Source organism: Halichoerus grypus, chromosome 8 (genome assembly GCF_964656455.1).
Source record: "Halichoerus grypus chromosome 8, mHalGry1.hap1.1, whole genome shotgun sequence".
NCBI lineage: Eukaryota > Metazoa > Chordata > Mammalia > Carnivora > Phocidae > Halichoerus > Halichoerus grypus.
The window spans coordinates 46,943,703-46,969,406 of NC_135719.1; the positions used below are offsets into that span (position 1 = coordinate 46,943,703).

A 25,704-nucleotide genomic window follows, 5' to 3' on the forward strand; every position below is an offset into this window, starting at 1 on the left:
ATCCTTGCCAAAACTTGTTGTTTCTTGTATTGATTTTAGCCATTCCAACAGGTGTGAGGTGGTATCTCATCGTGGTTTTGATTTGCATTTCCCTGATGGTGAGTGATGTTGAGCTTTTTATGTGTCTCTTGGCCATCTGGATGTCTTCTTTGGAAAAATGTTCATGTCTTCTGTCCATTTTTAAACTGGATCATTTGTTTTTGGGGTGTTGAGTTGTATAAGTTCTTTATATATTTTGGATACTAACCCTTTATCGGATATGTCATTTGCAAATATTTTTCCCATACCACAGGTTGCCTTTTAGTTTTTGTTGATTGTTTCCTTCACTGTACAGAAGCTTTTAATTTTGATGTAGTCTCAATAGTTTATTTTTGTTTTTCTTTCCCTTGCCAAAGGAGACAGATCTAGAAAAATATCGCTACAGCCAATGTCAGAAAAATTACTGCCTGTGCTCTCTTCAAGGATCTTATGTCCTTAATCCATTTTGAGTTTATTTTTGTGTATGGTTAAAGAGAATGGTCCAGTTTCATTCTTTTGCATGTTCCAGCTCTACCACTTCTTAATGCTAACCTGAATTGTTAGAAAACCTCACTGTGTCTCAAGTCTGGAAAGGGGATATCGGTCCTTATGCTATAGAGTTGTGAGGATTCAATGAGATAACGTAGGTAGAGCACTGAGGACAGGGCCTGGCACACAGTAAGCATGCATAAAATGTCAGGATCCTGGGAAGTTTTCAGGGTAGCTAGGTGGTTTACAAGTAAAACCTGCTAAAACTGACTGAAAGAGTTCTCTCTATGCTTTAAGAGTCAGGCTGTGTGCTCTACAAATGAAGGCTAATAAAGCTTTAATAATGAAGATGGGCAAAAGGCTGCACTGCATCATTTTCAATTAAGAAATGCAAGTTGTATTATTTCATGATGAACCAACTTGTTGAAGACAAAAAATTAGTCATCTGAAATGCTATGGCTATACCGAGATTCAAGGTCTAGATTTCTTACTGTTTTTAGCTCTTGCCCACTACCAAAACGTACAGACAGGTGTGGTAAGTGCCACATTTGGTGTTCATCTCAGCAGAAACACCACCTGACAATCACTGTTGCTAAATGAGAAGCCTAATTTTCATTCTCCTTGGGTTAACAGGAAAGCTATTATTAATTACTATTAATATAAGCTACCTTTAAAAAAATCTATATACCTTCTTTCAACATACACCCTCATAGATTATAATTATATAATTATAATTAAAATTTGAGGCCTCTCCTAGTCTTCAGACTTCAGTATCACTATCCTAGCACACTGCAGAAAAATTGTTTATATCTATCTTCTATACTGGGCAGCAAACACTACCATGTCTTATTCATCTTTGGTTTTTTTTTAAAGATTTTATTTACTTATTTGACAGAGAGAGAGACACAGCGAGAGAGGGAACACAAGCAGGGGGAGTGGGAAAGGGAGAAGCAGGCTTCCCGCCGAGCAGGGAGCCCGATGTGGGACTCGATCCCAGGACTCTGGGATCATGACCTGAGCTGAAGACATATGCCTAACAACTGAGCCACCCAGGCGCCCATTAATCATCTTTGTATTCTTTACACTTTGCACAAGTCCTAGCATGGTAGGTGCTCCATACTTAATAAATGTCCAACAAATGAATACTACTTCTGGGTGGAAAGAAAATCTATCACTTGGATAGAGCTTTACAAAGAAACTCTACATGCATTTAATTAATTGATCCTATAATCTTATGAGGAGAAATTATTTTTCCCCAGCTTTGAGATATCATTTGACATATAATACAAGTAGAAGTTATTATCATCATCCCCACTTCATGGGTAGATTTCCAACTGCTGAATCAAAAGTCCTTATAAGGATACCATGAGCTGGCCCTTGGTTACTTACTGATCTCTGCTTCTGCCAGTCTCCCTTATCCACAGTACTCACTCTGCTCCTCCAAACATCCTCCTGCCTCAGGCCCTTTGCACATACTCCTCAGGCCTGTAACACTCTTCCTTCAAAATCCACTTGGTTTGTTCCGTCACTTCCTTCAGGTCCAAAGTTACTTCTTTGACTATCCTACATAAAACAGCTCATTCTCTCTTTATTCTTCATAGAATTTATCAACACCTAACACAGTTTATTAATTTATTATCTGTCTGCTACCATTAGAAAGCAAGCTCCATGAAAACAGGCACTTTTGGTTTTTTATTCACTACTTACCTCCAGTGCTTAAAACTGTGCTGGGCACATTTTATAAATATTTGTTGATGACTGGATACATTTCCTTAATTGGTATAGGTCTATCTTTTTTTTTTTTAATTTTCTTTAGGCAGTTTAAGGTTTTTCTAGGAAACTGTCCATTTTTGGTTTTCAATTTTGTCATAAAGTTATTCATTGTATCCTCTTATTTTAAAAATCTCTGCTCTGTCTAGAATTATGTCTCCTTTTTTCACCCAAATTTTGTTATTTGTGTCTTCTTTCTGTTATACTTGGTCACCAATTTTTCCAAGGAACCAGCTGTTGGTTTGAGTTGTTTCTTGAATTTTGATTTATTTTTTCTTTAGTATTCCTTTCCTTCCACCTTCTTTGGATTTAGCCCCTTCCATAAAAAAAAAAAAAATTTTCCTGAGTTAGATGCTAAGCCTATTAATATCCAGTTATTCTTCTCTAATGTTTATACAAAAAACTATCCTTTAGGTTAGGCCTTTGTATCACATGAGTATTCATGTATGGTTTTTTCAGTTGTAAATGTTTTTATTCCATTATAATGTATTATATAACCCATAAGTTATTCAGATGTGTGCATTTTAATTTCCAAATGTATGAGCGTTAACTTATTAATGATTTCTTTTTTTTTAACTTTTTAAAAATTTGTTTAAGTAAGCTCTACACCCAACATGGGGCTTGAACTCATGACCCTGAAATCAAGAATCACATGCTCTACTGATTGAGCCAGCCAGGTGCCCCTTATTAATGATTTCTAAACTAACTACTGTAGTCAAGAAAAAGAGATCTGTACGTTTCAAACTTTACTGACACTTGCTTTGTGCCCTAGTATGGTTTCTAAAAATTAAATTTTCTGTATCTGAAAATAATGTATATTCTCATTTGATTGATGAAGAGTTCTATATATGACCATGTAACCAGCCTGGTGGTAGTGTTAAAATCTTCTATATACTTACTAATTGTGGTGTTAAAATCTTCTATATACTTACTAATTTTGGTCTGATTCATCTATTGATTACCAAGAGGCATTCTCCCACTATAACTATTAATTTATCAAATTTTCCTTGTAATTCTGACAATTTTTCACTTTATGTAACTTAAGGTTATGTTATTAGTTACATATAAGTTTAGGGCTGTTATGTAATCATGGTCTATTTCTTCTATCATCATACAGTAGTCCCTTCTATCCCTAATATTTTTTTTTAAGTAGGCTCCATGCCCAGCATGGAGCCCAATACACGGCCTGAACTCACAACCCTGAGCTTAGATCAAGAGTTGGATGCTTAACCAACTGAGCCAGGCAGGTGCCCCCCCCTGTAATAATTTTTGCCTTAAAGTCTTTCTTTTATATTAATATAACCACAAGCTTTCTTTTGATAAGTTTTTACTATCTTCTCCCCATCCTTTTCCTTTCAACCTTTCTCTATCTTTATATTTTAGGAATGTAGTCTAAAATAGCATATAACTGTATTTCTAAAAGTTCAATCTAACCAATCTATTAATTGGCAATATATTTCCTGCAATTACTGATATTTAGTGTCTGCCTAAATTAACTGTAATTACTGATATATTTGCATCTATTCCTACCACTGATTCATCTACTTTACACTTTTATCTCTACTATATTGGATTCGAACCCCTTTACTCCTTCTATTTGTTTTGAAGTTATACATCCATTCTTTGCCTTTTAGTTGTTATCCATACAATTTTTAATAATCATACCTGATTTAACAAAATACTAAGTTAATTATTATCTTTATCCTTCTCTCAAACAATATAAAAATCTTAGAATGGGGTGCCTGGGTGGCTCAGTCAGTTAAGCTTCTGCCTACGGCTCAGGTCATGATCCCAGGGTCCTGGCTCCCTGCTCAGCAGGGAGTCGGCTTCTCCCTCTCCCTCTGACCCTCCCTCCTGCTTGTGCTCTTCCTCGTGCTCTCTCTCTCTCAAATGAATAAAGAATATCTTTTTAAAAAAGACATTTCAGGGACGCCTGGGTGGCTCAGTCGGTTAGGCATCTGCCTTTGGCTCAGGTCATGATCCCAGGGTCCTAGGATCAAGTCCCACATCGGGCTCCCTGCTCGGCAGGGAGCCTGCTTCTCCCTCTCCCTCTGCCTGCCACTCCCCCTGCTTGTGCTCTCTCTCTGACAAATAAATAAATAAAATCTTAAAAAAAAAAGACATTTCTAAAAAAAAGAACTTAGAATATTTTAATTCCAATCAGCCTTTCTCACCTTATATTATTTTGTCCAGTCTTTTGTTTGACTTCATTTTGACGTCGCTGAATTAATCATGACTATTGTTGTTTTATATAGTCAGGTTTATCTAAACTGTCACCATTCCTTCTTTCATTTTATTCCTTTCTGGATCAGTTGGATTCAATTTCTTTCTACCTAAAGTACTTCTCTCAGTAATAAACTAACCCTCTTTCGTCCCCTATTTTTCTTTCTCTCTCTTTCTCTGCCTACACACACACACACACACACATTTATATTCATTTCCGAAGATGTGTTTATTTTGCCCTCACTCTTGAGTGACAGTTTAACTGAGACAAATATTTTCTCTGTCTTTTAAGGACACTGTTGTCTTTCAGCTTTTATTACTATTGTTAAAATTTTGCTGTACCCAATTTGCTGGCTAATACAAAGCCACAGAAGGCTTTTGGATAGAAGAGTATGATATGATTCGAACTTAATTTTAAAATCCTTACTCTGGCTGCAGGTTACCACAAAAAAGGAGGAGAAACCAGAGAGAGAGGAAAGAGTACACAGAAAGCCATTACAGTAGTCTATGCAAGAAGTGGTGAAATGAACCCAGGTAGTAACTGTGGATATGGAAAGGGGGAAAAAGATACAAAAGACTTTGGCCAGAGAGAATTTATAAAATATGGGGATGAGCAAAATAAACCTAAAATTTCAAGCTGATAGAATTATAGTATTTATTCACAGAAATAGAGGAACTTTACCCAGTCAGCCTTACACTATATAATCCTGTACTTTTTAGCTCCATGAGAGTCAACAGGATTTGTGGGTAAGTTTGGTGGATGGTCTGTGAGGAAACGAAGGATCAAGAATGAATGCAAAGTTTCTGTCATAAGCAACTTGTAGAATAGAGTTTCCATTTACCAAGATTGGAAAAACTGTAGAAGGAGCAGCTTTCAGAAGAAATCAAGAGTTCAATTTTGGGCAATTCTGAAAGCCCTAAAAGACATCCAACTGGTACTTAGATAGGAGTTTGAAGTTTAGGACAGAGGACTGGGTAGGAGATATCCTTTTGGGTTTCATCAACATATAGATGATATGTAAAGCCATGGAACTACAAAAACTCTCTTAGGAATTAAATTAAGTAGAAACGAGGTCTGAGGACTGAACATGAGGCACTCCAAATTCAGAAGTCAGAAAGATGAAAAAAAAACAGTAAAGGCGAAGAAACAGTACAGACAGTAAGCCAGCAACAGAACCTAGAGGATGGTGTCCCTGGGGCCCTGAATGTTGGTGTTACCTCCCACATTGCAAGTGCAGTACCTTGCCGAGAGTAGGTATTCAAAAAACCACATGACTGATTTCAAAGCAATACTTGGGGACAAATGCAATTAATTCTATTATGTGCTCTTTGAAATTTTAAAGATGGGTCTAGTACAATATATACAAGGCTGAAAGGGTGGACTTACCGTCATCTAAATCCTAATGAGAATTTGTTAAAAGATAAATCAGTCTGGGGAATAAAGTGAATTTCTATAAGAATCTTTAAAAGTGTGTAAAGAAGGGCGCCTGGGTGGCTCAGTTGGTTAAGCGACTGCCTTTGGCTCAGGTCATGATCTTGGAGTCCCAGGATCGAGTCCCGCATCGGGCTCCCTGCTCAGCAGGGAGTCTGCTTCTCCCTCTGACCCTCCCCCCTCACATGTGCTCTCTCTCTCTCAAATAAATAAATAAAATCTTTAAAAAAAAAAAAAAAAAAGTGTGTAAAGAAAAATTTCAAAACAAAATGTTAAAAAGTCCTATGTTCACATAAGGACATAAGGGAGAAACAACCTGTGTTCACATTCCAACATCTGGACTCCCACACAAATTTATGTCATGCATAAGATCAACTGCATCTGTATTTTACAATGTTTACTAAAATTATTTATGCTTAGAATTTTAAGTTCTAGGAGAACAAAAAAAATATGAATCATCCCAGCTGACTCCTGTTCACAAAATAAATAACCTAGAGCTGATCATATATTTTCTGATAAAGCTTGTATAATCTCATACAATTAAAGTAGGCATCTAGTTTCTATGGCACTATTCTGCATATTAATTTCTATATACTCTCTAATCAAGTTATTTTAAATTGTGAGCAGAAAAACATTATCATAGGGAGTATCTGTGCTTCTCTACCAATTGTGAGGTAGAATGTAAGTTGAGAATCGAGGGGCTGACCTAAGATCTGATGGTAAATATTTCAAAGTTCAGTAAAACTGATAATATATGTTATAAATGCGAATTTCTTGGCAAAATGATCATCAGAATGAGTAGGGAAACACCTTTCCCTTTTTTCCCCTCTTGGAACAAGGATCCCAAGCATGCACGATAACTTTTAATCACAATGGCAAAACAAGACTGTACTGCCCCGGTCCTGTGAAGGAGAGAGGCACTTCTTTCCTACACCACGTGGAATAAATGCCATTGATGTAAGTTCTACTTCTCACATAACATACTTCAGAGAAGGTTGGTGAAAAGGGGAACACAAATACTCTGTGAATTATTTATAGAGTGCTATCAACTGTTGGAAAATTCTCTAAATGGATGGGAAACCTAAGAAAACAATCTGGTCGCTAAAATGGTGAAAGCAATACTTAGGATTTGGCTCAAGAAGTAACCAGTAATCAAAAAGGGATGGTCTTATTTTAGGTAAGCAAGAAAGAAGAGGATGTTTATCTGTGTTACTCCCCGGATCTCTTAGAGGATAGGTAAAAGGCGAGAAAGAAAGTGAGTAAAGGCTGTTTTAAATAAATAAAAGTTACAAATGCATTTGCTGTTACTAGCTCGCTTCAGACCTAGTTATGCCTTTTCTAAACGATAAAATCGGATTCTGTGTTTTTCAGGCAAAGATTTCACAGCTTATGGGATATACTGGATTCCCTGCTTCTCTGTTCTTTGAATGCCATAGAGATTTCCAGGACTCCATCAGAGGCAGGGCAGAATAGAGGAGACAAGGTGAAAGAGAAACCTCTCTGTGGTCTCAGTCATTATGACAAAAAGTATGACTGGGAGGAGAAAAACCATTGTCTAAAATGAAATTTTTTGGGGGCGCCAGGGTGGCTCAGTCGTTAAGCGTCTGCCTTCGGCTCAGGTCATGATCCCAGGGTACTGGGATCGAGCCCCGCATCAGGTTCCCTGCTCCACGGAAAGCCTGCTTCTCCCTCTCCCACTCCTCCTGCTTGTGTTCCCTCTCTCGCTGTGTCTCTCTCTGTCAAATAAATAAATAAAATCTTAAAAAATAAATAAATAAATAAAATAAAATGAAATTTTTTTTATTAGTTGTCCTAATGATCTATGCAACTCTTAATTCTCGTTAGCATAAAAGGTTAGAGTTGGCCATATTCAGATTTAATTACTGAATCTATTTCTTTATTTAAAAAATTGGTATCTGTTAAAGCCGATACCATACCTCTTATATCTTAGCCGATGCGAGATCATCAGTTTCCATACTTACAGATACTGTTTCCTTGCTTGTTATATGATATTTTATTCATTGACCAAAAAAAAGTAACTCTGATTTTATGTAAATTTAGAATAAAAATGGAAGTCTTTTTCCAACTCAGAAGTTTTTCCATCTCAAACTCTTAATAGCCAAGCGCCTGGTAGCTCAGTCGGTTGAGCGTCCAACTCTTGATTTCGGCTCAGGTCATGAGGTCACAGGTTGGGTTGTGCACTGGATGTGGAACCTGCTTAAGATTCTCTCTCTCCCTCTGCCCCTCCCCCACTCATGCTCACTCTCTCTCTCCTTCTAAAAAAAAAAATTTAAATAAATAAATAAATAAATAAAATAAGGAACTGAGCGTTGATTGTACTACATTATGCCAAAAGATTATAAGGCTGAATGATTCTGCAGCCCACACTAAACAAGTGAAAAACACTTCTTTGCCTTCACAAAAGTCAAGTGCATAAATGCATGTGAGTATACACATAAATACAAAAACTTCTTGTTACCTTGTGAGATTAATTTTTAACAGCTCTCGGTATCATCTTTTAATTCAGTGACACGTTTTCAGTAAACACATGTAAATTAGCTGTGGTTCAGTTAATGAAAATTTTGTTTTATTGCTTGATCTTTTTAGAGATCTGTTCTCATGGTAGACTTCTTTGGGGGTAGATTTTACCAATATGTCACATACTAAAATAGCCATCCACAGGAAAAAAAGAATCAAATAGTTTCAGGGAAATCAACACTGACAGTTGTTGTCTTCCATAATAGATAAACACATTAGCCAGGCTCTAGCTGTTAAAATAGGAAATCCAAAGTAAACAGCAGTTGTAAAAAGAAGCTTTTATGTAAACTGTACTAGTTCAAATAGCAGTCTACGCCAACCTTCCTTCTGCCTAAAACCCATTACAAATGCTTGACTACCGATTTTAAAATAATTTGTGGTTAAGCAACACAGCCCCCACCCCCCCGCCAAGACTGTGTAAATATCAAATCAAACATGTTATTAGGTTACAGATATTAACAACTGTTTCAAGATGCTGATCATCCATAGGGCATACTAGTTGCTAACCAGGATATGGGGAACCTGGCAGGGCTGGAAAGAGTTCTAGTCAGAGAAAAGCTACTGGGACCCTACATTTGGTCCTTTCTTATTCTAATTACTCTGGTTATATACCCTTTCTGCTCCCACACCTGCCTCAGTTAATGTTGTCACCACTGCCTCCATATTTCTTCCATAAGTTGATGCGGCCTGGTTCAAGCCTTTAACACTCCCCACATCAACTAGAGTAATGTCTTTTCGTATATGGTCTAAATAGCTTAGAGATCGAGGAAGCTACAGTCACAGTGATCTCTTGATCAAAGGTTCAGAAAGAATGTGATAGGCAAAACAGAGAGGCAAGAAATATAAAGCCAAATGATGACAATGAAAGAAATATAGGACTGAGGCAATACGCATGGGAAAAAATAGGAACACCTTGAGGATTAACTACCTGGGACAACTCTCCCCTGAAATGACTTGATTATAATGTAGTATCTGTGCAGCATGGTTTCTTTGTGGAAACTAACAATAAATCACTTTCCAAAAGCAGATACAAAAATGGATATTTCAGAAAACCTCTGTAAACTAGTAATTAATATTCTATTGTGCTTTATAGTTTGTACTTTTTACACAGAAGCTATTTGATTTGCACAAAAGTTTCTTATTCTTAAGCTCGATGGGGTTAAGAACTGCTTCAAGATCCTGATAAGCACTGGAGGATTCAAGTCCTTTGAAGTCAAATCCAATGTGTGCCCCAATAAGCCTGAATGAACGCAAATGCGTTGCTTCTAGATCCTCTAACTCAAGTTATCTTCAAGGTTCTCTGGATATGGTCTGTTTTGATTTTTAAAAAGCAATAGGGAAAATCGATTGAATGACTCACTTTTCAGAGCTGCATTAACTTTTTCAGGCCACTGGGGTACTATTTACTAAATTACCTCTCCTAGAACACTAAATAGTACCCTAGTGGGTCAAAGAGTAAATGCACCTCTGAAAAGGGAGCCATTTATTCCCTTCTTCCCTGTAGTACCAGATGTAATATGTCCCCTATGACAGAAATATTAACCCATTTCCATTAAAAACTCAAGAAATTGTCCCACACTAGAGAAAATGAGTATGAGGACTCTTCCCAAAGCAAAAATCTCTCTTTAAAACCCTGTCCACAATACTGTTGAAAAGTCAACATGTACTTATATAACAATACTTGTTTTTTATTCACTAGAGATTGATTTTTAATCAAGACCTCAAAAAATATATAAATTAGAAGCTGATGGTTTTCAGCAGAGAGATGCATAGGATATCATGATAGCTAGTTTTATCTTGTACTGCAGTATTTTAGAAAATCAGCTCAAGCACTCATCTTGCTTATGAAATAAGATCTACATCACCAACAGCTGTTCTTTCACATACCTCATTACATTACAGGTTATCCCTTTGCCAGAAAAAAAAAAAAAAAAATCCCTTGAATAGCAAGTAAGTATATTACTACTTGTAATCTCTATAAAGACCAAAGCCTCTGAATACATTTTTGAGTTGCTTTAGCAATAGCTATTGAGTGCTTTCACACTTGTGAGATACCTCGACAAAGCGAGACTTTAGGTTTTCAGCACTGTTAGTCCCTTACTCTTCTGGAAGATGGCTATGCAATGAAAACAAGACAACTTTAATTTAAGAATCATCCAGCTTCTAATTAAACTGCCATAGGCAGCTGGTTGGATAAGTTTTAATCAGTTTCAATCACCTATTGATTGGTATACTGAAGCCTAAAAAATTAAAAGTAAAAGATGATTGGGGAATTGTCCCATCTCAGAACAACAGTAGAGGCCTCTGTAAATAACTCCTCTTTTAACCATCAGCTAAATGAACACTTCAATACTGCAGTACAAAGTCTTCTGCAAAATTACTTTAACTAACAAGCAGAAATTTATCAGCTTCAGCCAAAATCAATGCTGAAATCAATTTGAACACTGGTTGTGTCTAAAGGGGCTCATTGGCAATTTAGGGAAATTACACCATGTAAATGCCTGTGCTTTAATTGAACAGTTTCATCAACTAGGCTGTGATTGCTGTCCATTCATTTATTTACTTTCGCTGCAGCTACCATTCTGCAAAGGAATGGCTTTTGTCAGGCTGGAGAGAGGCACTTTATCTTCATTTTGTGCACTTTTGTGCATAACAGACATCATGAAATGGGCGTATCATGACTAGGGTCAAAACAAACCTGAAGGGACTTTTCCTTTCACATAAAAACTGAACAACACCCAAACTACCATCATACCTTCCACCATCCGGGGACAGTCATCTTTAAACCCAGTAACAAGAAGGAATTTGAGTGACTTCCCTGCACATGGCACTGTGTTTCTGTATTGAGAAGCTACGTTTTGGGCAAAAGAAGGAAAAGCATTTGGATTCTAAATTCAATTCGACCACATTCTTTCTGAGGTATCTTTAGTGACTTCCAAAAATATATAAACTGTATTAGATCATTCTCTTCAAACATGAAGCAACATTGTGTTTTATAAAGTCCTTTGAGATTAGTCAAGAGAAAGTGCTATTCTCAAATCCATTCAAGAGACTAAGGCTTAAAGATGTCACATAGACTTTTAAAGATTAAGGGGAGGAGAAAGGGAGAGGAGTCTGTGTGGGAGGAGAAAAACGAACTTCCTTGTAAAGACCAGCAGCCAGAGACACCAACAAGGTCTTAAAAATGATTTAAATGCACACATACAAATGCACTCATAAAATCACGGACAAGAAAAAATCCAGAGATATAATTTCTGGAGAATCCTATGCTGAAATGACTCAAGTTTGGAAAGCATTCACATTTTTGACATTGGGTTAATTCAGATTACAAGTTCTAGGGAAGGAGAGAAGAAAGAAGACAGCAGTTCATTGACATGGGTCATCTGTAAGGTACATGTGCCTGATGCATAAAGTAAGGAGTACAGTTGTAGTATATTTGTTAGAACACACCAGCAGAAATTCTTAGGCTTGCACGTTCTTAGTTCCTCATAGAACCAAATGGAATTATTCACAAGGAAGGGCACCAGGAAGGGACTAATGGGTAAGAAAGGATAAGGAAGTTTCAGCGGTGATTCTATCCCCATCTTGTTTTGAATCCTCAGGGAAATCCATTGAGTTTGGTGCTTCAGTCTCTTCACAGGGTCAGATGAGGACAGGGATAGCTATTCTACCCAGCTATATTTCAGTGCTGCAGGGGGCTAAGCCGGGCATGTGATGGTGGCCTGCTTTGGAAACAGAAGTGCGACCACTGTGATTCTGAGCACCTCCTGTGCTTGAGTATGATGGAGGCAGGCAGGGCCTTGGAACCTTCTACTGGGGCTGTAAGGGATGCAGGGAAACTTCCCACTTGTCCTTTTAGTCAGCGACCCCAGCTGTTGTACACCACACTCACTAGGAATTACCTTCAATAAAAGTTAGAAGGGAGAAGAAATAAATGGTGTCCAGAAACTTAACTCAGTACATGTTCGTGGTAAAAATTCATTCTGGAATTTAATCCCATGTATGCTTTTCTCTGCCACTCTAAAGTTTCACTGGCTATCCATCTTGTTGCTGAGACAATGTAAAAATATATTTTATTCACAGTTTTTAGATAACTTTTCTGAAATTTTAATTATGGTTTAATCGAGTTTTATGTTTATTGACTAAGTATATTGTTACATTTTGCTGCTGTAGTTAGCAGTTGTAATAGAATCAGAATGTTTGAGAACCTTATACAATATGTATTTTCCAAATACATTAAGCTTGTTAAAATGCTATATTGATTGTGTCCTAAAGCAAGTTCTAATTTTGTCTGAACATTTTTCACTTCATTATTTGAATTCAACAAACAAAACCACGAAATCTGCTTTTAGCAATAATACTGAACATTATTTTTCTTTCTTTTGCAACACCGACAAGGAAAAGTATGGAAATTTTAGGGTTAAGAGGATAACGTAATACAAAGTCACACTTAAGAAACAAATTAATGTTTAAAGAAACTTTATGCTTAACTCCCACAACCAAAGCATCTATTGCTACTTCCCTTCTAATTTGGTCATCTGTTCCTCCAATTTAGCGTTAGTGCACAAATCAGAACCGAAACATGTTTCACTCTGGTAAGGTGAACAGAAACACGGTCTCTTACATCTAACTAACCAACAACAGAGCAATAAGGGAAAAAAAAAACCAAAAAACTGTGGCAGAAAGTTATACACATTAAATGCCTTTTGGACTTTCCAGTGAATTATTTTCCCAAAAAAGCAATTTAAGTAAATACCCTAGATGCTATGGTGTACAAATATTTGCTTGTGCTATATGCCAACCAAGAGACTACATTTTTCTAACACATCAGATAATGTAAAATACCAAAAAAAAAAAAAATTTTTTTTAATGTGTCTTATAAATCAAGAAATGTACCACCTCCACTAACATAACCATACAATTAATCTAGGGATTCAATTATTAAATTCTAAGTTTTTGATAAGGAAAGAGACCCAAAGGTAGAATAACAAGTAATGTTGCAACAGCTCTGTCAGCCCAGAAATGATTGTTTTAAAACATCTATTAAAAAGCCTCTAAAATTAACTAGAGATGGTATATCACTGACTTTCAGAATTATATATTTATATCTTATATCCAAAAATAATTTGGATTAAAAATTAGGAAACTCAGAGACTGAATGGCAAATAGAAAACCCCTGGCTTGGGGCACCTGGGTGGCTCACTTGGTTGAACATCTGACTCTTGATTTCGGCTCAGGTCATGATCACAGGGTGTTGAGATCAAGCCCCATGTCGGGCTCTGCACTCAGCACAGTCTATTTGTCCCTCCCCCCCCACCCCCCGAGTCCCTCCCCACTACTCGTGCTCAGGGGCTCTCTCTCTCCCTCTCTCAAGTAAATAAACAAATAAAATCTTAAAAAAAAAAAAGAAAACCCCTGGTCTGAGTTCTAATCTTCTAAAAATAGTATATATTTAAGATGCATGACTCGATGTTTTGATACTGAGTTCTAGGCTTGATTTGACCTTGGGCATGCCCTTAACCCTTCCAAGCTTTAGCTTTCTCACTGGTAGAAAGGGGGTAACCTTCTTAAAAAGGATTCAGCAAGGTGTGACAGATCCAGCATGATCAAGCCTCTGCCCATGTCTCTGCTCTCCCCTGAGCTCACTCTACTATGGCCACACTGGCCTAGACACGACATGTTCATGCCCATCTTCGGGCTTTCGCCAGAGTGGTTCCTCCTGCCTGGAAGGTTCTTCTCCCAGATTTCCCCACACCTGACTCCTTGCTGTCCTTTAGGTCTGAGCTTAAATATCACCTCTTCAGAGAAGCCTTCTTGAGCAACTATTTTACATTCTTTACAGCACCTGCTAGGTCTGATATCATCCTACTTGCAATCATTTCCTTGATTACTGTCTGTGTGCCCCATGAGCGTGAGCTCCGGGAGCACAGGGAACTTGTCTTATTCACTGCTGGCCTGCAAGTGCTCAGAGCAGTCCTTGGCACAGAGTGACAGTAAGTACCCTAGACCCTAGAACAACACGGGGGGTAGGGGCACTGAGCCCTGTGCAGTCAAAAATCTGCATATAATTTCTGACTCCCTGAAAACTTAACCACCAATAGCCCACTGTTGACTAGAAGCCTCACCAATACATGAACAGTTGATTAACACATTTTGTATGTCACATGTATTTATACTATATTCTTACAATAAAGTAAGCTAGAGAAAAGAAAATGTTATGAGATTCATAAGGAAGAGAAAATACATTTACAGTGCTGTACTGTATTTACTGAAAAAAAAATCCACATATGTGGATCCGTGCAATTCAAAACTGTGTTGTTCAAGGGCCAACTGTATTTATTCAATGAATCAATGAATATACAATAAGACAAACTTTTAAAGAACAAAACCAAGCACCACGTGATACAATATTTTTACAGCAGGTGAATGCTGAATTAATTCTGGAATGTCAGTCTTGGGAGTGACATCACGTCACATCAGTCACATCACGTCCAGGTCTAAGTGGAAATTCTTTTCTCAGTGGTTCTGAACACCAGCCATGTTGTTCTGCTTAAGGTAAGAGGGTTCACACCTCCCAGAGCCACCCAGCAACAGAAAACACTCGGTGTCCATCCCTAGGCTGTGAAGAGTCTGCCCCTGCAGGTTTAATTCCTAAATTGCTGACCAGGTTCCTACAATAGGTGCGGTGCAGTGCAGGTGAGGATGCCCACCCAGATTCACGGGACACAACTCTCCTCCAGGGAGGACAGTCCAGTGGGAAGAACAGGAGGACGAGTACATCACTCACTCTAACCAAAAGTAGACTGTCAGAGATAGTCCAGATGAGCAATTTGAGGCTAGCCTTCAGAAACACACAGAGCAAACCTATTCCTCAGTCGACAGGAATGCTTTTCTGACTTTTTGAAAAGTCAGCGGTCATGGAGGTTCTTAATTTCCTCTTCTTCAGGTAAAAGCTGGCCAATTCCTTCAACCACGTCTCAACTCAAATACCAGTTCCTCCATGAGGCCCTGACCTGATTCTTCCTGAGGAAAGAGCTAAAACTCACCACCCGTTCCATAGCCCACCACACGGGGCCTGCATACAGGCCACACATACAGACACGCACTCTAGACTGTGAAGTCCCATACTTCCTTCTTCATCCATCTGGACACGGTCCGACAAGAGCCAGGCTGCCCCCACCAGCCAGCAGGGTGCCATCTACACAGCATGTACTCAGAATGAGACTGTTCAACAAATGTATAAAGGAGGATTGGAGAGGCACCATTCCCAGGCCCCCTGACAATTCTCCTCATGCCTCTCTGGCTGGTCTCTGAACTGTCCACATCTCTCTGTAGAAACTCAGTACCCAGAACTAGACACACGAATCCAAAAGTGGCATGCTACCGGATGAAGTCAAATCCCAATGTTGTACCCTCCTGATGAAGCCAGAGAAAGGAAAACTAGATCTCCTCCACCCTAAAAAAACACAAGTGTGCTAATGTTTATCTGGTCACAATCACTTCTGGTTGGGGACTTCCAATTTCTTTACAAAGAAACATTTTTACTAAAATAAAATATTAGAAAGAAGTCTTGCCACTTTAAAACTATTTTTCCCTACAAGGAGATGGTGTTGAAATACTTCGATTCAGCAAATTCTTACTTGAAATATTACCATAATGTATTGATTTTTACCAGACTCAATTGACTGAAAAGTTGTTTGTATAGCAATATTGGCCAAACCAATATACTAGAACAATTTTGTTACCCATAGTAATCAAGTGCATTTCTGAAGTATAATTATACTGTCATAAAAATAAAGCCAAGATACCCTTTTCCAAGCAATAAAACAATAGGGGCTATAAAACAGGAAGAAGAAAAGGCTAAATAAATGAGATTTTTTAAAATTAAATTTAGTGTCTTTTAAGAACACCTCCGCCTCCTCTTCCTTCCCTTAAGCCAAGGTTAGCAGAAAATGATCAATACTTCAATCTCAATAAACTATTTCAATAATAGTTAATTCAGGTGGAAACAGAGTCTGAAAATCTCTGCTCAGTGACCTGTAACATCCTGTCATGTTGGTTGTATGCCAATAATCCATCATTGCCATAATGGATATGAGCACATGTGAAGTTACAGGAACATAGAATGGGGGGAGCAAAGGTGGGAAAGGTGTAGAGAATCACAAGCTCAGGTTCATTCTTCAGACTTTAATCAATACAATATACATTATTGTATGAAACAAACCTCTAACTGTGAATGCTGAGAGAGCGAAAGAGGGAAACATACATAATTAATTTTATTTGACAAATACTCATTGATTTTCTGAAAATATTAATATCCTTGCTTGTCACATGATACTTTAACACAATCCAGCCATACGTAAGTATTTAATTTTGCATTAAGATGATATCTTGTTTGCTTGTTTAAAATATGATCTTGGCTGCAAGAAAAAGGCTCTTCATTTGATTGGAAATTTAAAGTTAAAATAAATCAAACAATCATGCTGGCTCTTGGGTCAATATCAAAACCACTTAAAAACTACTCTTAATTTACAAGATGTACCTCAGGGAAAAAATATAAAGGAGTGGGGTCACTGATGCAGTGGGCAGAGAAGCAGGGGTCAGACCTACTGCTGATTTGGTTTGGCGCCTTCAGATTGGCCAGTGAAAGAGAAGTGAGAGCTTCCTGGGTACTATGTGGTTCCCAATATTTTCATCAAGGACTCTTCTTTATTATGTTTTTCCCCTCAGGAATCCCATGTTTGGGCATATTTTGTTTACTAAACAGCATTTAATTAGACAGCAATTCATGTGTTTTCTCATTTTACATAACTGACCACCATAGCTTCTAATCTTCATTAAATACCTCATGTTACTGTAATGAGTTGATATAATTCCAGCTCCAAAACCACAAATGTAACGTTTTATTTGGACTCTACAACCGTATTACAAGGGCAGAATACAACTTATTAGTTCATGTGATCTCAGTCACTCTCTCCAAGGACCATTCTCCCCCTTCTGCCCAACAATATCTCATAAAATGGATAAGACAAAAGAGAGAAGGAGAGACCAACCCTTTGAGAATTATTATCCCGTCCCTCTTCTTGTTGTCTCTGGATGAGTCAAATTAATTCTTAAATAATGGTTTATATCCAATCTTCAAAACACCATGTCGGCAGCATTTAAGCTATGCATTATATCACTGAGAAAATCCTACCCCAAATCCAGGTTAGACCATTAATGTACTGTAGGAAGGAACTGCAGGCAGAAAATTCATTACTGTTTTCAAACACTTACACACTAGAATACATGACCAAAAAGCTGACAACCTGAGTCTTAGGCTGACTAATTTGCATTAAAGAAAAAAATAAAAGATGATCCTTACATACTTATTGGCTAACTGACTTGTTAGCATGACTTAAGTCCTAAGAGTTAAATATTACTTTATTTCTGGACCCAGAGCTTAAGCAACTCCATCTAACAATGCCCCCAGGGAGCAAAGAACCTGAATGACTGGCCTTCATTATCATAGAATGTTTCCAAAGTAAGTGGGCCTGTTAATTACTTTCATTTCAATGTGACATACTATCCAAAAAAAGAGGACAGTAACTAGTATGTTGGGTTAATGGATACTAAGTACTCAGTTTTAACACCTGAAAGAAAATTAATCATTCAAATACATGCCCTTAGTTTAGAAATTCCTATTCGTCTAGGTGAATGTTCTAAAACAATTATGCAGGCTCTAAACCTAGCTAGATATGGGGAGAATCCAATTAAAGAGCCCTACTAAAACCTGCTTGGGAAAAAAAAACCCCACTTGCCTCATTCTCATTTCAGCCAACATGTATAAAGCATCTTATTCTATCCTTAGGACTGTGCTGAGTACACTAGAAAATACAAGGAAACACAATGGACTCTGCTTGACCTTGAGAAACAACACCGCCTGGGGGAAAAACGCAGAGAGAAGAGGAGAGACGCTAGAATTCTGGCTTTGCCACTGAGTGGCCACATGACTGTGAGTCCTAGCTTTTTCCAGTGGTAAAATGGGCTTAACATTTTACCAGGTGTCCTAGAACAATCTGAAAATAAACTATGATAAAAGAGAAAAATACTCTGGAACTTCTAAAAAATCACTATATGTAAGATACAATAAATCATATTCATGACACAACTAGTAAATAGCAGGAAACATAGAAGTATACTAAGTATCATAATATAATACAGAATTTCTTAAAGTTAATTAAACACAACTCTAACACAGTTCAACATCTGTGAGATGTTTGTAGATGTTCCTCAAAAAAAAAAAAAAAAAAAAAGCCCCGTGGTCAAGTAAGTATAGGGGGGCACAGGGCTTAATGATTTTTCTATTATTAGTACTACCATTAAGAGTAGCTAACATTTAGTTAGCCAGTCATAGTACTGAGCCTTTTCTATGCAACATCTCATTTAACCTCACAACAACCTTATGAGATATTATTATCTCCATTTTACACATGGGCAAACTGAGGCAGAAGACATTATATAACTTTCCCCAGGTCACACAGCTAGAGGTAGATGTAGGATACACTTAACCATAACACATATTGTTCTCTACTTTCTCAAGGTTTCTGAAATTCACTGTGAATCTCTTAGAGGGGGACAGAATATGTGTCTTTCCTGAATTTGGGTTTTTTTTGGAGCAACATGAAGCATTTTGGGAAATGGAGCAATAATGAAAGTGCATTCATTTTCTTTTCCTAAATTATTCTTCTTCCTAGGCATAAGGTCTACTTTAGTCTAAAGTATTTCCTTTATAATCCATTTCGCCCAAATTAGTAATCCAAGAAATACCAACTTAAAATTACCTGCCTAGGTCATTATCATAATACAGAGAATAACTCAGCAGGGGACTATGCACAGCATCCACAATACCACTTGGTTTAAATGTTTGGGTCCAGAATTTCATACTGTGTAACTGGGGGGATATCCAGGCTTAAAGGGCAAAAATGTGATCAACTATTAAATAATATATATTGCAGTTACACATGATGTCCTATCCCTTGAAATTCACAACATCCCATCAAGTAAAGCAAATAAGAAAGAAATATTAAACTTTTGCTTTGCATTTATTAGCTTTATTATACTTTATAAGAAAAAAATTAAATAGGCCCATTAGGCATTTTTGTTACCAATGAGTGGATTTTCCAATATTTTCTTCATCTAGTTTATGTAGCATAGCCTGTAATGTAATCATTTTGTTTGAAAAAAATCACAATTTTTATAGTCAACACCATTAAGGTAAATAAACTTAGTGTAGGATAAAGTCAATCATAACACATCAGACAGTTTTATAGAGACTTTAGTAAAGTGGATTCTCATTTCTTGATGATTATACCATTTTTTTTGTGAGTGTGCTGAACTAAAAGCCACGGATATAAGAACAATACAACTGAAGCCCAGGCAGAAATGGAGACCAATGATGAATGACACGTGGTTATGCAATTTGGTTATCTTTACGTTCTCTCCTTTTAAGAATCACCTAAACAGTAAGATCAATGAAATGTCTTTGTATAAGAAATATACTATGTAAAATAAAGCCCTAAAATGATCATGTTACTGCCACTCACCCTCTGAAAACAACCACTGTCAAAAACATATTAAATCTTACAACATGCGGGGCACCTGGGTTGCTCAGTCAGTTGAGTGTCCAACTCTTGAATTCAGTTCAGGTCAAGATCTCAGAGTGGTGGGATCGAGCCCCAGGTTGGGCTCAGCACTCAGTGGAGAGTCTGCTTAGGGATTCTCTCTCTCCCTCTCTCTCTGCCCCTCCCTCTGCTTGTGTGTGAGCACACGTGCACACTCTTTCTCTCAAATAAATAAATCTTTTTTTAAAAAATAAAAAGTTAAAAATCTTCCAACAATCATATTGAGCACTAGCAATGGTAGATAAATGAAATCAGGATAAGTTGCATGTTAACACAGCATTCTAGCAGTTAAAGAACTTGCGCTAAAGATGTGTAAGATAATGTGGCCCTGATGAAAGGAGAACTTCTAGCCATGCTTCTTAGCTAAAAACAAGAACAAGGCAAACAGGGAGTTACTGTTTAATGGGCACAGGTTTCAGATTTGCAAGATGAAAAGAGTTCTGGAGATGGACGGTGTTGAAGGTTGCATAACAGTATGAATGTGCCTAATGCCACTGAACTGAAGGCTTAAAAATAGTGAAGATACTAAATTTTATGTTAAATGTTTCTCACCATAATTAAACAAATAATAAAACATTAACATGATTTAGGGCGCCTGGGTGGTGCAGTCGGTTAAGTGTCTGACTCTTGGTTTTGGCTCAGGTCATGATTTCAGGGTTGTGAGATTGAGCCCTGCATCGGGCTCCACACTCAGCGCAGAGACTTTTTTTTTTTTTTTTTTTTCCAGAGTCTGCTTAAGACTCTCTCTCCCTCTCCCTCTCCCCCGGCCCCCCCGCGCTCTCTCTCTAAAATAAATAAGCCTTTAAAAAGACAAACAGAAAAAACATTAACATGATTTTATGTTGTAATTTTTCCTTGGTAAATGGGCATGTTATTTCTATTTCTCTGCAACCACCTCCCCTTTTTGTTATTAACCTATGTTTTAAAAGAAAAGATTAAAATCTTAACATCTGGGATATTATTTCTAATAAAAATCAACTGCTGGAGTTTGGTGGTCTTATGTTTCCCCCCTGCTGGAATAAACCAGGACAGTAAATTCACAAAAGGACTTCAATTTAAAAATATGAACATGCTTGAGAGTTAAACATCTGGTTAAACAGAACACATGAATCGGCTAGGCGTCTAAAGAAATGATTTTGGATTCCATCTGAAGTCAATAAAAGGAATCCAGAGAGTTGAAGAGTTGCTAGAAATCTTTCCTGTTTTATTTTATCTGGCTATAAGCATAAAAGCATTAGTAAAAGCAAGGTTGAGGCTTTGAAAATTGCTCCCTCACAGGGAACTCAAGACAAGCAAATCAGAGTGTGCAGGTCCCTTCTTCTTTCCTTCCTAAGGGCACCTGAACCCAAGAACCTTCAGAACAGGGTAAAAATTCAAGTCAGATAAGAGTAAGAAGGAGAAGAGTAAGATGAAGAAATGTTTTTTATGCAGTACTTGTGCTGCTTGGGAAGGAATGCTAGTATATCCAGGGAAAGACAAGAGTGACTCAAACCCATCCGATGTATTAGGCATGAGAACATTTTAAGGGCATGGCCTAAGGATCATGTAAGCAATATGCTGTTATTTAATTCTCTGAATTATCACAGTGGAAGCACTTAACTTTAAGACCAACTACTCACAGTACCCAGACACGAGAGAGGGAACACAAGCAGGGGAAGTGGGAGAGGGAGAAGCAGGCTTCCCATGGAGCAGGGAGCCCGATGCAGGGCTCGATCCCAGGACCCTGGGATCACAACCCGAGCCGAAGGCAGACACTTAACGACTGAGCCACCCAGGCGCCCTTGAACGTAAGTTCTTAAAGGACTAGACTCAGGAGAACAGACTCACATCCTGGCTCTACCTGCAGAGAAGATTGAAGCCCTGAGTGGGTGAATGGGTCAGCTGACTGAGAAGAAGCTTCTAACCCCGAGAAACCTAATTCTATGCCAAGCCTGCATCTGTGTGTGGAAGATGTTCTGGGATTTTAGGATGTGACCCTTCATGGTCACAGGGCAATAGGGCAATTTTTATCTATAGTCATGTGGTTAGCAAACACTTAAACTTCTAAGAACATTAGTAACCAATTATAAATTGTTTCACAACTTTGAAGATATGTATTAATATCAACATTAAAACATCTAAGGTAAAAACACAATCATAATGTGATGCAGAGTTAGTGTATATATGGAAAACAGCTCTCTGGAGGAAAGCTTTATTATTCCCTCAGGGCTTTCTTACAGAGTATGGATTTTTTAATTCCTAGTGGAATATTTTTCATACACCATTGCAGACTATTAAGTACCATATATTACATTATGTAGTTTAAACTTTGCACTACTGCATGAGAAAGACTTCCCTGTCGAGAGAACTATTTTTTACGGTTAGCATTTTTTAATATGAAAATGAACACTCCTTTAGGGTAAGATCACTGCTACTGGAATTTGGGAGAATTTTATAACTTAACATATTCATCAATGTGTAGAAATTCTCTCAGGGGACTCGGGTGAGGAGAGAAGGAAATACAAGAGGAAGAAGGCTTGTTAATAACTTATGGTGTCAACACAGGGCAAAGCAATGGTATTTATAAGGGCTGTCTTCCACTGGGCACAGCTGTAAAAGGGCAGGGGACTAGCATAGGGTGCCAGCAAGTTTAAAAAAAAAAAATGGTGTTAAAGAGTGAAGGAAAAAAATGCATTAAACTTCAGGCCAGTTAAAGGTACGCTTGCTAATGGTGGACTATTAACTGCTCACCCAGGAGAGATGCAGACGCAGAAATATTAAAAAGGCAATATAAATGCACTTTTCCAAGCAATTCCTGAGAAAATAGATGCCTTGCAGAATTTTGGAGTCAAAAGTGGAAATAAAATCTAAGTGCTGGTGGTCATTTAAAAATCTTTGCCACGGAGAACTTGAGTACTCACATTTGGCTAAAGTGGATAGAAAGTTTAAATGAAATCGACTACTCACTTGTAGACTGTGCCTCCGTTGCCATGGCCAAGAGTGTCTCGATACCGTATGTCTTGTTCATTCATCTCCACGAGAAAGAAAGAAAAACAAAAAGGGTGTCATGCTGTGGATGGAAATGTCAAGGAAAAGCAACTCTGGGCCATAAACAACAAGCAGTCTGGGTCATTTCAAGTTCAGCTGCAAGAACGAGAAGATCAATACAACATTTGCTGTCCAATTTATAAAAGACGATACCAAGGGACAAAGTGATGGAAAGTTTAATGACAATTTGTTTGCCTGGGTCATTTCATTAAAGTTTGATAAAAGGTGTCAAAATGGAATGATATAACATAGCTCAAAAGGGTCAGGTCAGAGATACTGATAAGAACACAGTCTCCAGTACTACACATAACCAGTGCCAAATAGCACTGCACATAACCAAAGTCAAACTTGGGAAGACAACACACACACACACACACACACACACACACACGCCCGGTAATCTAATGCACAATCTGTAAATAAATCAGTCAGGTGACCCCATAGCTAACATTGAACAAACTAACTGAATAATGTTAATGATTTTCCTAAAGGAGATACAGCTTTTCTTTGGAAACAGTAAATTAGTATACAGCGGTAACTGGGTAGAAATAATATTATGCTGGCAGAAAAGTGCCAAATGAGTGCACTTTCAAATGCACACACAGTCAAATATCGTAATGCATAAAGGGAAAACATATAAGCATGTGATTCCTATAAACTAAAGTCATTTTCATAATTTAATATGTTAAACAGCATGCACATTTTCCCCGGTTCTGTAAAACTATTACACCACAAATACTACTCTCGTTTGTACCATGAATAGGAGTCAATTATTTTAGTGCCCACAAAATAATGTTTTAGAGTTTTAAAGAACTCCCTAAATTATTTATCAAATGACTTTAAGACCAGTCAGATTACATTTGATGCATTCAGTAATTTTCTACACACTGGTCCAGTTGCTTAAAAATTAACTGCCAACTTTATTCACTAAATGGATTCAATAAAAGTGTTATTTTCCATATAGCTAAAGCTTGGGAAAAGCCATAGTAAGCCGTGGGAAAAAAAAAATCAATTTCCAGGGAATTGCACTGCCTTGCATGGGCAGAAAATGGATGGAGTTTTTAATTCAATATCACCTGGAAAAAAATAGTTTGCTTTCAGACCATTATAGTAAAGCTTTAAATATTTTGCTCTAAACATCCACCAATTGAATAAAGCAAGCCTCCATTTATCAAGGGAAATATTTTTCTTCTATACATTTCTGAGGTTGAAGCTTCAGAGAGCTGTGATAATTGGGAGTACAGCGCAGGTACCAGAAACAGCTTCCTTTCCAAGCCGTTCTGCCAAGCCCTAAAAGAATATTGACAGATTAATGTGTAAAGGCCAATTCAACACCCAATTTAATTGTAGTACAACCTGATTGATGCAATTTGCAATCAGCTAATTACTGTATTTAGGGTCAGAGGCAAAATGATAGACAAGTCAGAAAAACTGGCAACTATTTTCCTCTTTGAGGGAAACTTTGTTCTTCATTACCTTTATATTACTAATGCAGAAAAAAGAAACCATATTTTAACCTGTATAAAAGATGGAACATGAAGAAAAGAAAACTTCATTACTCTGGACAAAATAATAAATTTTAAAACAGCAGGAAGAAGAGCAGCATACGAAATGACTTGAGATGCTAAGGTAGCAGAGCTGTTACTGGGTTTACTTGGATCGATGGGTATGAAGGACACACATGTAAATTGTAGTATCTATTTGCCAGTACGAATAGGCTAATTCCTTCAAAGCATTTCTCAAGGCAGTCTGAACAGCACTCTAAACCTCATTTGTACCATTAGCTTGCCTAACAAGCTGCACCCTTATCAGGGTCCAAAGTAAATTTCTAGGAGAACAAACCTCAAAGAGTATATATAGGATTCAGGCTCTAGAAGGACCACACTCTGAGACTGCACCCCTTCCACCACACCATCAGGGCCTTCCAGATAAAAGAACCAGTAGTTTCCTCTCAGAAAAATAGACACGCCGAGACATATTGTTATTACACATTCCAACAGCACACTGGGATGGACCTAGGCCTTTGCAGGAAGTTGGAGGACGAGAAGGCAAAGGAGTAGGTATGGATGTCTCTGAGTAGCTTCAACCATTATAATCCTGATACTGTAGTTTTTTTTTTTACCTCTCATACCCAGGAGGTTGAGAAGTGCAGCAGCCATCCACCCCACATCCCCAGCATTCCAACCTGACCAGGAGTGGTAGGCATCCAACAGGCAACAGGTTGAGAGAGGTTGTATATTGTGTGTCTGTGTGTGTGTGTGCGCGCGCGCGAGCGCATCCATGTGCATATGCTAAGCATTGGGTAAGCAAATTCAAGGATAGAAATTTGGACTCCCTCAGACAATAAGACTGTAAGAGCCTCATAAAGATAAAAGTGGTTTTGGAGTGAAAATTCTAAAACCATCTCACTTAAAAAGACAGTATCCATAAAAAGGTAGTTAAAGTGTTTCTACAATGTTCTAAAGTTTTATAGACCTTTGTCCGGCCTATGAAGTGACTGATAGATTTTTATATTAAAAAAATCAGATTCTTTTCCTTTTTGCT

General features: G+C 37.7%; 1 protein-coding gene across 2 annotated transcripts in view; it reads right to left on the minus strand.

The window, feature by feature from the left end:
• MAP2K5 (mitogen-activated protein kinase kinase 5) overlaps window positions 1–25,704 on the minus strand; it is a 245,723-nt gene that overhangs the window by 167,358 nt on the left and 52,661 nt on the right. For both annotated transcript variants that reach the window (XM_078079165.1, XM_036087125.2), the window contains exon 8: window positions 23,080–23,144. In XM_078079165.1, coding sequence (XP_077935291.1) covers window positions 23,080–23,144 — 65 coding nt within the window. The remainder of the gene's footprint in view (window positions 1–23,079; window positions 23,145–25,704) is intronic.